The 13,173-nt window shown below is 37.7% G+C and overlaps 3 protein-coding genes across 3 annotated transcripts; 2 read left to right on the top strand and 1 right to left on the bottom strand.

Annotated features, from left to right (window-relative positions):
* The first annotated feature begins 5,853 nt into the window (after positions 1-5,853).
* BDCG_05207 (Ras-like protein Rab7) lies at positions 5,854-8,120 on the top strand. The gene is made up of 6 exons (XM_045420871.1): positions 5,854-6,549; positions 6,641-6,694; positions 6,821-6,916; positions 7,032-7,211; positions 7,305-7,452; positions 7,534-8,120. Exons 1-6 carry the CDS (start codon positions 6,520-6,522, stop codon positions 7,641-7,643), a joined length of 618 nt encoding a protein of 205 aa, XP_045276884.1. The 5' UTR covers positions 5,854-6,519; the 3' UTR covers positions 7,644-8,120.
* Positions 8,121-8,124: 4 nt separating this feature from the next.
* On the top strand, positions 8,125-11,444 carry BDCG_05206 (uncharacterized protein). The gene is made up of 6 exons (XM_045420870.1): positions 8,125-9,087; positions 9,295-9,681; positions 9,761-9,766; positions 9,849-9,921; positions 10,054-10,457; positions 10,556-11,444. The coding sequence occupies exons 1-6, from the start codon at positions 8,761-8,763 to the stop codon at positions 10,778-10,780; spliced, it is 1,422 nt and encodes a 473-aa protein (XP_045276883.1). The 5' UTR covers positions 8,125-8,760; the 3' UTR covers positions 10,781-11,444.
* Positions 11,445-11,691: 247 nt separating this feature from the next.
* On the bottom strand, positions 11,692-12,879 carry BDCG_05205 (uncharacterized protein; the record flags this gene model as incomplete). Its single annotated transcript, XM_045420869.1, has 6 exons — positions 11,692-11,845; positions 12,161-12,298; positions 12,323-12,402; positions 12,469-12,547; positions 12,571-12,734; positions 12,796-12,879. 6 exons carry the CDS (start codon positions 12,877-12,879, stop codon positions 11,692-11,694), a joined length of 699 nt encoding a protein of 232 aa, XP_045276882.1.
* Positions 12,880-13,173: the final 294 nt, after the last annotated feature.

The following is a 13,173-nucleotide window of genomic DNA, read 5'->3' as shown; positions in this document are numbered from 1 at the left end:
AGTATTACAATGTAATCTCTCTTCATAAGCAAGCATTTTCATCAGAGAAGTAACAGATTCAGATGTCAGCTTTAAGACTCTTAAGAAGACTGTTGCTGTCTCTGTCTACAACTTCTCAAATTTCTATTTTAATTTATTCAGACAGTTTGTGCAGAGATATTCTGATTTAAAATAGATGAAGTAGAGTCTCTTTTTCTTAGTCTTTCTATTATACACTCTGTTTATGAAAGCTTGTGAAGCTCTCTCTCTCTGCTCAGCAGTTAGACATGAATCTCTCTGTATCTTATCATCTTTTTCTAGCAAATCTGTTCTCTGTTATTCTGACTCTCACAGAGCTGATTAATGATCTGCTCTTCATAAGTCTGTGACTCTTACAGTAATCTGTAAGTGATGAATGAGAGTTATCAGTTTCTTCAGAGTCAAGAACTTAGAGTCTTACTTAATGAGCTTGTTCTGTATATCTTTATTCAGTCTCTTTATAAATATCATCATTCAGGTCTTGTTTCAGAGCTCTGTTTTCACAGGTCTCAATTCATGTCATAATTTCATGAAGCACTGTGAGTAGTCTTCATCAGATTTCTCATCTCTTTTTCTAATATTAATAATCATGGCTCAGATGTTCTCTGTTCAGCTCATGAAGTCTCTTAACTTATTCTCTAAATAGGTCTTGAGAACAGATTAGTGAGATCTCTTATAATCATTTTTTAGATGATTCAGCCAGTTCTTAACTTCAGTGTAATAGAGATCTGTTATTGTATAGATAACAGCTTCTTCATCTTTTATATTACACAGTCAGGCTTGTAAGTCAATTTTAAATACAAACTTGTAAAAGCTTTTATAGATTGTGATTTGATAAGTGATCTTAAGTGATCACAGCTTAAGAAAGTTTCTTTTCAGTTTGCAGATGTCTCTGAAGATCATGTCTAGAGACTCAGTTTAAGAGTGTTTACAGACAGTAAGCATTTCTTGTAGAAAAATAGCTTAATTTCACAGAAGATGCTCAAGAATGTTTTTCACTGAGATTGATTTATTCATGAGTTCAGAGAGTTCCTCTGTCACAGATGCAGAGAATAATATCTTATAAGTGATTGATAAGTTCTCTGAGACTTCTTTTATAAAGATTATTCATGATTCAGGTGACTGCTTCTGAGTGTCTGCAGTAGAGTTCACAGAGATTGAAGCATGTGAGTTTCTAGTTCTTTCAGTCATAATGAGCAGTTGCTGACTGACTGAGCTTGAAATGTAAGAATAAGTGCTCATAGGTGATTATTTAGGTGTTTGCAGCTTGATGTGATATGTACTGTTAACTACTAGAAGTATTCATGATAGAAAGATAAAATGTAGAGGTCAAATGTATAATAGCATTCAAGCTGAGTTGTAAATAGTATTCATGAACTTCAGTCTATATAGTTGTGTGTAGTCAAGTTGATTACACAAGAGATAGGAATAGGGGTAAAGAATCCGCGAGAAGCGGGATTTCTTACATTGAGCTTCATCTTTTCTCTAGTTCTTTTGAGTTCTTGAAGTAAACATACATTCTTTTGAGCTAGATGCATGTTTTTCTTTGCAGTTAGAGCATTTAAGCAGAGTGTGTTGACATATTTCATCTCTTTTTGAGTATGTTTCACATTTATGCTCACTAGTTTTGTGATCTCTGGCACAGAATGCACATTTTGAGTCTCTGAAACAGAAGATTGTAAAGTATTCATATCTTTGACAGTTTGAACACTGTGTTTGAGCTTTGAGATTCATTCTTGAGTCTTTGTATTCATGAACTCTCATTTTCAAACCTGTTACTCTTACTTCAGAGATCTTTGACTGTTCAAGTGTCTTTGTATATACTAGAACAGAGGCATTTCTTCTACTTTGTCTGAACTTAATTGAATTTAGTCATACAGGCTCTTTTCTCAGTTGAATAGAGTTGTATTCTTCTAATTCATTTTTGAGAAGTAAATTTTGAGACATAGATTAACCTGGCTGAGAGAAAGCAGCAGAAACCCTTTTCTGAGAAGACAGTGAAGAGAGATTTTGAGATAATTATCATCTCAGATAAGAAGAAGAAGAAGAAGAAGAAGAATAAGAAGTGAATTATAAAGAATGATAAGAAGAATGAGAAAGAGAAGAAGTAGATTTTTTTCTTTTTATATTAATTAGTTATAAGTTTAAGTTTTTAATTATTAATAATTAAAATTGATTTTAAGTTTTCAAAAATTATTGTACAAGTTGTAATCAAGTCAGAAATGATATATATATATATATATTTTTTAATATTTAACTATCATGATTCATAAATCACTATAATGTATAAGTATCAACATTTTTTCAATATTGATATTCATAATATTAATATATTTTTAATAATATTATCTGATAATATAATTTGATAATACTCTCTTTTATAATATTAATATATTTCAAGAAATATGACAGAGATTAATCAAGATTATTTATTTACTTTTATATATCAATGATATTCAATCTGAGTTAGTACTAAAATTATAACTAAGTTAAGAAATAAGATTATTTTCTCTTATATTAATTCTTCTTATATATATCAGTGATTAGTTATTAAAAATAAATTATTATCTTTCTTAAATTATTATTATATCTTCTGAATTCACTTCTTTCACTTCTTTTACTTCTATTAAAGATTTACAAACTCTTTAAGAAATCACTGTGAATTACAAAGTCTATATTATTTACAATTTAATACAGAATACTCTTTTTCAATTATAATAAATAATCACTTCATTTTTCACATCTGATTTCAGGTTATGAAATTTATGAAAAACTTAATATAAATATTAAGATAAACTATGAAATAATTATTAACAGATTATATTATAGATTACTGAAGAGTTATCTCTCTGCTGTAATTACTATAACTTTATTTAGAAATATTTATTATAAACTGATTATAGCTCTGAAGAAATTTTCTAATATCTGAAGTCATCAGAATACAGATAATAAAAGAAAAATAATCAGAAAATTACTACTGAGCTGATAAGTTACTCTATCAGATAATAATTTTTAATAACACTAACTTTCTAATTTAAAGAAAATTATGTGAAAATAATTATATATTAGTACTCTGATTTTATAACTCTTATATGATAACTTCTGTGAATAATTATTTTATATATATATATCTCTGAATCTTTCTCTTTAATTAATTGAAAACTCTGAATTCTGAATACTTCTTTAAATACTTAATTTAAATCTTTATATTTCACATTGATTCTGTCTTCAGTTCAATCTTGAGACACACTACAAAGTTAATATATAATATCTAGAATCAGAGTTGAAGAATCATCAAAGAGTATCTCTCACAGTGAATATATAAACTAGTATAAATAATCTTATATTTATAAGAGTTATATATTATTACATTAATAAGAACTGAACTTATTAAGAGATATTAATTGAATTTGAATTATTAATCAGTAATTATACTGAGAATTATATAGCAGAGATATTAATAACTGTGATTAAAAATAACTATTAAGATATTAGTCTCAGTCTTCTTATAATTATAACTGATAATACTGTAAATAACTATACTATAATGAAGAGCTTGAAGTAAAAATTAGCTTTGTATTTCTGAAATAATAAATAAGATTATATTCTCTGTATTACTTATATAATTCAACTTGTAATACAAACACTGATAAAGAATTTTAATATTAAGATAAAGAATAATAAGATGACTGATTCTTAAGATGAGAATGAGATGAAAGTAATTACTTAAGTAACTTTTATATTCATTTTATAAAAGATAATATTTTTTAATAATACTTTTTAATATTACTTTTTAATAATATTTTTTAATAATACTACTATTAATTTTGAATAGATTAATTAATAATTTAAATATCACAGATTTAAAATATTATTAATATAATTTATATCTTCTTTAAATAATAATAATGATTTTATAATATTTAATAAATAAATAAATCAGTTATATCACTGAATATAATACAGAATATTAGAATATAGTAAAGTTTAATATATAAAATAACTATTCAGACTCTTCAATTATATCAGATAATTAATTATTAAGTATAACACTCTAATTAGAAAAAGATTCAGATATTGAAACTTTCTAATATAAAGTAAACTCAGTTAAAATATGTGATTGATTTACTGTTTCAGTTTTATAAGATAATAAAGACAGTTTTAATCACTTATACATCAATACTGCAGTCAGTCTGATAAGTGTATAACAGTTTATTTACTTATCTTAAGAAGCAGTTGAATCACTTAAAAAGAAATTCAGTCTGAAATAATGCTATAGCACAGACTATTATTACTGTAAGAAATAAACTGATATATTATTACAGTAAAACTGAACAATCTTTTATAAAGTATTATACTGTAGCAGCTCTACTAGATCTCTTTTATTAAGTTAATATTTATACTTCTCAAGATTAAATAGAGAAGAAATAAGACTTATATATTAAATTAGTCTGAGACTACTATAATATCAACTATCAGAGATTTAAATAAACAGATATTTAAAATATAAAAACAGTGAAATATAATTCTCTAATAAGTAATAATCTTTAATAATACTTTATATCTTATAGAACTATAATACTAACTTTGAAACAGAACTTATATATATTAATTATAACTGAAAATCAGATAAAACTATATACTTATAAAACTGAATTTAACTGCTATCTTCAAGATAATCTGATGAATTTATATATTAAATCAATTCTAGAGTTATAAAAAATTATTAAGAGTATATATTTAACTGTTACACTGATAATATATAATATTCTGATAATTTCATTGATAGAGATAAGAATAAAGTGAAAATTCAACTTAAGTTGAGATATTTATTACTATCACTGAGAATAATTATAAGAAGAAATAATCAAGAAACTCATAATTATAAAATATAAAATTATCAGACAGTTTAATATCTCTGATTATAATATATCAGAAAAGTATAGTTTTTATAAGAAAGTAAAGAATAAACTTGTATAAGAATGTATTTAATTATTTTATAAGTATTATTAATAATTATTACTAAATTCTGATTATATAAGTAATCACTGAATAAATTAAATGAGATTGATTTTAATCTTCAGTCTCAGTTTTATTCTGATTTTAAAAGAATAATTATCTTTCATAGTTTATTCTGAGAAATTACTCTTATTTCACTATTCTTGAATTAAATCTGATCATTTTTCATGTCATTTCTCTCAGAAATGATTCATTTTCAGATTTTTTTGAGACTTGGTTCTGATGAGACTCACGCCAAGAAATGTATGAGACCAGATCAAATGGAATCAAATGTGAAATTCATGATCCTGCTGGCCAGTCTAGCGGGATTCATATCAAGAAATGTATAAAATCAGATTAAATGAGATTAAATGTGAAATTCATGGTCTCAGCGGCCAGTCTAAGCATCACTGTGCTACAATGAGGCTGAGCATTGATAGCTTGCAGATACAACATCATGACTATCGCTGTCTCCGAGTATGTATGTGAAAAATGGTTGTTAAAGAGATTTGAGGTGTGATATTGAAATAAAAGCGGCGTAGGTTTTGAGTCACGTGGCCAGGAATGAGCTTAAAACAGCGACGAAAATGGGATGCTCTGAGTGGCCGCACCCCCATCTTACAGACTATAGAGGTATAACTATCCCTAAGCCAGAGTACAAGGTGATACGATACGTGATTATATGGCCACTGCTTCAATCTGTACGGAGTACAAAGACCAGAGGAAGGAAACTCTGATATTGGTGTATTACGTATTACAGCGTACTAGGTACAATACAAGAGACGCCATCCCAGGTCTACTACCTGGACAACTAAGAAGAATGGCGGTGGTTCTGATATTCCCTCAACAGTTCTGATATTTATCAATAACTAATAATCCCTTGATATGATATGTATGTTACATACAACTCCGTCATTAGTAAAAAACGTCATTCCCGTGCAAGCAGAGATTTCCTCAAAAGGCAGCGGCAGGCCTAGTAGTAGTGCCCAAACAGGCTAGCCCCCTCCGCGCCCGGCATTGGCCAAGTTAGTGAACGGCTGTTGGTTGGCTGTGGCTGTGGCTGTGGTTGGCTGATGCTTCCTCTTCCCCATAACATCCCCATCGACAATTAATAATAATAATCGACAACATCACACACCCTTCTCATCCTCATCCTCGCATTGAGTCGCTTGTTCTTCCCAACACATATACTTGACTCTAATACTATATATAACCCCGCTTCTTATTCCCCCTCCACGTGTTGTCCTTATCGCCGACTTACCCAGACAGCCCAGGCAGAGACAGCTTGTGGAATTGGACTAGGTCGCCTTACTCCTCCAAATAACTACCCAATCCAGGCCTCTCTCTCTCCGCACTTCTCGAACGATCCAACCCCAGCAGTTCTTCCCCTGCCGCCAACCTCTATTATAAATCCCTTCCCGCCCGTCCCCTCCCTCTCCCTCTCCCCCTCCGCTTTCCCTCTATTGTGGTGTACATCCTCGCCTGAGCGGTTACGTCTGAGATATGGCTACCCGAAAGAAGCTCCTCTTGAAGGTTCGTTTCGTTGGCTGTTTCGTCACAGCAAACCGCCTTCCAACTTGCCACCTTACTAACTGTGCTCTCTCTGTTCTTTGGAAATATATAGGTCATCGTCCTTGGTGATAGCGGCGTGGGAAAGACGAGTTTGATGAACCAATATGTCAGTTGCACTGAGCTCCTTGTCTACCATCTGCGGCAATTTCCGTTATGATATATGAATATTGGATGACTATGGGAAGAAGAACATGAAGCTTATTTATTTCATTTTATGTTGGGAGCATGGCAGGTCAACAAGAAATATAGCTCAAGTTACAAGGCGACGATCGGGGCGGACTATCTTACAAAGGACGTTTTGGTGGATGACCGATTGGTGACACTGCAGGTATGGCCTCTCCCTTGTTTACCTGTTGTCTCGCCGTCCTGCCTGGCGAACATGACTCCCTTGCGGTATGCAAGAGCTATTGCTGACTCCTTTGCTATCTCTTCTCTGAATATAGCTTTGGGATACGGCCGGGCAGGAGCGATTTCAGTCGCTAGGGGTGGCATTCTACCGCGGAGCCGATTGCTGTGTTTTGGTATACGACGTGAATAATTCCAAAAGCTTCGAGACCTTGGATAGCTGGCGGGATGAATTCCTCATCCAGGCGAGCCCGCGGGACCCTGAAAGTTTTCCCTTTGTAAGTAGTTCCAAGCAGGTCACACATATATATTATTTGCCGGTTCTTTCTACCTTCTCAAGGGTATGCGCTTACATGGTCACCGGGTTATAGGTCGTGCTGGGGAATAAGATCGACGTGGAAGAAAGCAAAAGAATGATATCTTCAAAACGAGCCACGACATATTGTCAGTCCAAAGGGAATATTCCTTACTTCGAAACTAGCGCCAAAGAGGCGATCAATGTCGAGCAGGCCTTTGAAGGTAGGTTTTTATTAAGGAGCTGCATTCCTCACGAAAGCGTTTTCATCTCTATGATCTAACTTATGATGCTTCTGAAAATAGAAATCGCGAAGAGCGCTCTGGTGCAGGAAGAATCAGAAGAGTACAGCGGAGATTTTGCTGATCCCATTAACATCCACCTTGATAACGATCGTGACAGCTGTGCCTGCTAATATTTTCCATTCCATCAAGTCTTACCCATACCCCCCCATGCCTGATAACCTTAGACTGTCATCTACGCATCAATCACCCGTTGGAAAGTATCTTGTTTTTGCACCTTTCCCAAAGTCCTGTGGAAGATGTTTTTTCAGTGAGGCGTCCTCCCTTTGTTACGTGGAAATATTGTTCTACTTTTCTCCATGAGCATTTCTCATCTTTCTTCCGTCTTTTCCTTTTCCCCTTCCCCACTTGTTCTGTTCATCTTGGTGTTCCTGGCGTTTTTGTCAATACTTTTTGATATTGCTACCTATATAGTTTCTCGCTATACTTAATTCATTCCCACCCTCTCGAGAAGTTGACAGAGCGGGGTTTTTTCTGAACATACATGTGGATATTGAACGGAGCCAGTAATGTATTGAATTTTTATTCTTTATTTTGGAAATATAAAGGCCCAGCAGGCCATGCCTCGAGAAATAGAGTTTGGAAAGTTAGATGTCTAGAGTGACTAAAGGAAACTTGTTGCTTAACAACAGCTATTTACAACGAGGGAACATGTTCCCGTACATACCTATCCTCCACTCTATTCCGTAGATGAAGGCGGATCTTTTTGCCAGTTGTTTATGAGACCTCTATACAGATTGGAGTTACAAAATACGGATCCCCGCAGATGGTTCGCGTTTGGTCAGATCTTCCCGCGCTAGTCCCAGTAGTAAACCGGGGGACGACGGCCTGCATTTTAACTCAATTGCTACAACTTTGTCCGTCAGCGTGCAACAAACAACCATGCAAGTTTTGTTGATGCTGAACTTTTTCAGCTCTGGCTAAAATCCCCACGAGCCACGAAAACAACAAATCCATTCCTCTCTTTCCCGGTGGGGAGACCAAATGTGGCATCCCTCCTCCTCTGAGAGCGATATATCTCCCCGGTCCCCACGCATTCGTTATAGCTCACTATGCACATGGCAGAGATCCCACGACCACTCACCATAGCTCTTTCTGGAGGAGTAGTTACTGTGATTCACCCTATCACATCCAGATCATAATATTGCCCACACATCTTAAACAAACGGGGGGGCGGAAGCTGGAGGGTTATTTCCATATCCCGAAACGGAGAACACGCGAAAGGAAAAAATGCAAAGGAGTACGGAGCGGCTGATGGACGGAGGAGGTGATGGAGGAGAGCTGTTGCAACAGCACCAGCAGCCGCATCACCACCATGATGGGACTCCTGTTGAGAACATGCAGGTCGATGATGAAGCTTCGGGAAGCGTCACGTCATCTGTGTCTGCTCCTGCGCCTGCACGGCCTAGGTCCAGATCCACATCCCGGTCACTGACTTCAGAGCGGAAACGGAGCGGTGCGAAGAAGTTGCCCCTGGGGATCGCCAGGCGGACATTGGGAATTATATTGCTTCTGATTGTGGTTGTGCTGTGGACGACGTCGAACTTTTTGGCCAGTGTGAGTTTTTTTTTCTTTTTCTCTTTGTATGAATGTTGCTTGCTTGCATATTTATTGCATATTGAACTGGCCGTTTCTGAGTCAGTTTAACATGTTGGTGTCGGGATTTATTTTATCTCTTCCCTTTTCATTTTTGCATACATAACAACACACCCCTATGGAACCAAAAACCGGGACTCTAACAGCTCCTTTCCCTTCTCCACGCAGACTATCTTTTCAGACGATACCTACTCCAAGCCATTCTTCGTTACATACGTCAACACTACCTTCTTTATCGTCCCCCTCCTCTCAATTCTCGGCCATAGACTCTTCCGCATATGGAGAGCCGGGAAACTATCCAAAGACACTACATTCCGCGCGCTTCTCGAGCAACTGGATTCACACGGGGCCGCGCACGAATATCGCCCGTTTCTAGCAGCGGATGATGATGTGAGTGCGCCCGGGGATTCTGTGCCGGGGGAGAGATACCAGCGGGTGCTGCAGGCGGATGATGGCGCGCTGGGTGACGACGACGATGATAAGATGGATGCTCCTCCGGAGAGATTGGGTTTTAAGGCTACGGCCAAGTTGAGCTTGGAGTTCTGTTTGGTGTGGGTAAGAAATGGCCACCCCCTCCTTTCTTGTTTTGGGTTTGATTGTTAGAACGGGTTCATTCACTAACATATCTGTATAGTTTATGGTATGTGGGAAAGCTTCTATGTATTCTGGGCTCCTTTGTTGAAAATTGGATTATTTACATGAGATAAATCTCGCAAAAATAGGCAAATTACTTCGCCGCAGCGTGTCTTCAATTCACAACCGTCGGAAGTACGACCATATTAACATCCACAAGTGGTATGAACTACACTCGTTTCCTCTAAGCTTTCCACTTTCTAGCACATGCTCTGGCTGTATTCCCCCCCCCTTCTTCCCATGCACCTTTTTCTTTTTTTGTTTTCAACTAATCTCACCCATGTATCCCCGCAGGTGTATGGACCCTGATATTCGGCGCTGTCCTGGGCGTGGAGAAATTCACCATCCGCAAAGCCTTCGGCGTCTTCGCCTCTCTAACCGGAATCGTCCTAATCTCCCGCGTCGACCTATCCGGCGCCAACAACGATGAAAACCGCGGCTCGTTCCCGCACAAATCGGCCACTGAAATCGCCATTGGCGACGCCATGGCCGCTTTCAGCGCCATCTTATACGGCGTGTATACGATCGTGATGAAGAAGCAGGTTGGAGATGAGAGTAGAGTTAACATGGCGCTGTTCTTCGGGCTGGTGGGGTTCATCAATACTGTCCTACTATGGCCGTGTATGATCATATTTCACGTGGCGGGCTGGGAGACGTTTGAGTTGCCGCATACGGGACGGATTTGGTTGATTGTGATTGTATGTGTTTTATATACGCACTCCTTTCCTCCCCCTTCTTTCTTTTGCCTTCCTGAAAAACATTTTTATGGATTTAAAAAGGCTAACGATATACCCAGGTTAATTCCCTAACCTCGCTTGTCTCCGACATCCTCTGGGCATATGCCATGCTCCTCACAACACCGCTGGTGGTCACCGTCGGCCTCAGCCTGACCATTCCACTTTCGCTTGTTGCGCAGATTTTCATCCAAGGACAATACTCTAGCGCGCTGTACTGGCTTGGTGCGGCGATTGTGTTCTGTTCTTTCCTGGTGGTTAATCATGAGGGGAAGGAGGAATCGTGACTTCCTTTATTTTGTATTTTTCCCTTTCCCTTGATGGTCATCGGTCCCTTTCTTGCGTTTAGAAGAAAGATTTTCTCACGTACATATATATATATATTTTTCTTTTTCAATTTCTGTAGATGATTAGAGAAGTTCGGGATAAAAAATTCGGGCGGTTAACTTTATACCATACTTCAAAAGTGTTTTTGATGGCTCTTCTCTTCTGCCTTTTTTTATCATTTTCGATTTTTATTTTTATTTTTATTTTTTATTTTTATTTTTATTTTTTTCGTTCACATTATTCCCCAATACTCAATCCTTGCCAAGACAGTTATCATGCCCTGCGAGGGAACACAGATGGTTTTTGATTTTTTGATTTTTGTGTCTTAATGGCTGAAAATTCGGTCCCTATATGGTCTATGGTTGTTGACTCGAGGTAAAGCCTGCTTTCATGATAGATGCCTAATGCCTATCCTTGCTTGAGTTCGTGTGCTTTTTCTATTTATGTCGCCCGTAAGCGTAATAATACATACATGTATAGGGTCGATGCTCAAGCACAAACAAACCCATAGCCTCAAAATTGAGAGAGGCTATTCCACTATGCCACACAGATATTCTCATTATGAGAAATGAAAAGGAGAAAACGCAGCGAGAGCAACTGGAAAGGGCTGATGAAAGCGCGCACACACACATATATATATAGGGGTCTATCGGTTAGCGAAGCCTTGAGCCCTGGCCTGGAGCTCTATATTCCCCTACGTGTTTTTCATGATAGGATCACTTGTGTCTGAAACCGGAGTAACTATAGAGTACTCTGTACGCTTCATTAAAAGTTCATAGCACTCGTTGGGTGGGATAACTAACACCCAACCCAACCTCCAAGATCGACTTGACCTAGACTTGGGCCTGCAACCAGATTACGGGAATAAGTCTCATCCTCCTCCTCCTCCTTCTTCTTCCTCATCCTCTGCTTCCTTTGCCTCCGAGTACATATCATCTTGCGCGCGGATTTGTGGCCCTTTAACAAGTAAACGATAATCACCAGGGCAGTAGGTGCGGCACAATTCCTTCATATCTTCGAATACCCTACAAGAGAGATATATATATACATATGTATATATTTGAGTATTAATTTCGGGGGAAAGGATGAGCGTAAGACTTCCACTTCTCACTGGTTGCAGCCTGGAATCAAGATAGCGGTTCCAATGTTGAATCCCAAGGAATTGAGCAGGTTTCTGCCACCCCAATCATCCTCTTCGCCGTATTATTAGCCTTCGGGGAATCACAACAATTTCATGTCAAGATACATACCGGCAAAGTTGCGCTTATAGGCCCTTACATAAGCCTTAGTTACTGCTCAACCGATGTCGAGATGCTCTCCAGGTTCCCACCACCTCGTACTCGTTGTGGCCGTTAGAACGAGCCGGCATCGAAGATAAATGGTTCTCCCGTCTCCACGTATCTTGCTGTATTCTCATCCCAACAGTCTCCATGAAAGGAGGCACGGCTTTATACTTCTGTCCTCGCTCTGAAGAGGATCTAGAAGTCTTGAAATGACTTTACTCAAACGTCAGATCGCAGAGCCGTTCGAATTCAGGCCAGCGTCCGTTTTTGTCGAGATCCGTCGTGAACATATGTATGGACTAGTTGTTTTCGATAAAGTGCGGCCCATGAGTCCTTCCATCTCGCAGTGACCTGAGTTGCTGTACCGTGACAGGTAGTGTGGTATGAAAGCCAAATTTGCCAGTTGGGAAACCGGACTTCTTGTGCAGCTTGGGCCAAACCTTGCTGTAAATTTGACCGCTGCTCACCGCCGACCTTCCCTGAAGTCTGTGAGCATGAAGTAACGTTCTTTCTTCTTATATTCCCCCCAGGCCCACGGCTTCGGGGTAATGGTTGGCATGACATTGTGAAGAGACTTCATGAATTCGAATTCTCCCTCGCACATGATCGAACCAGTTGGCCCCTTGAAGACCTGCATAGCACGTTCATGTCAGCAAGGAAAATAGCCTCTCACAAGAGAGCTCCGAGAACACCACTTTCAGGAAATAGTTTTTGGTGGTTCCGTCAGGCAGCTCTGCGATGATCTTGGCGCATCTTTCCCCACAAAGACCTGCCATAGGCGTAGGATGATACAACCTTAGTCCCCGACGAGAGGGTAGGCATGCTGAGTTTATCTCACTCTCTATCACAGCCTCATCGAGAAAAAAAAGTTTCCGTATGTACTAGGTTTTACGATATCCTCCTGGGGCCTCACATTGTTTGGCCGGTTAACATGGGGGGGGGGGGGGGCGGGGTGATTGGTTGACATTCCTACAATGAACGATAGGCAAGTTGTTGATGTCTTTCATTTTGTCTACCTTCTTACACTTTGAATTTGATGAGTTCCTCAGCACTTAGGACCTACTGAGAGC

This window comes from Blastomyces dermatitidis, assembly GCF_000003525.1.
Source record: "Blastomyces dermatitidis ER-3 genomic scaffold supercont1.5, whole genome shotgun sequence".
In the NCBI taxonomy this organism is placed as follows: domain Eukaryota; kingdom Fungi; phylum Ascomycota; class Eurotiomycetes; order Onygenales; family Ajellomycetaceae; genus Blastomyces; species Blastomyces dermatitidis.
The sequence above is the reverse complement of the archived record's forward strand: the minus strand, read 5'-3'. Positions and strand labels throughout refer to the sequence as shown.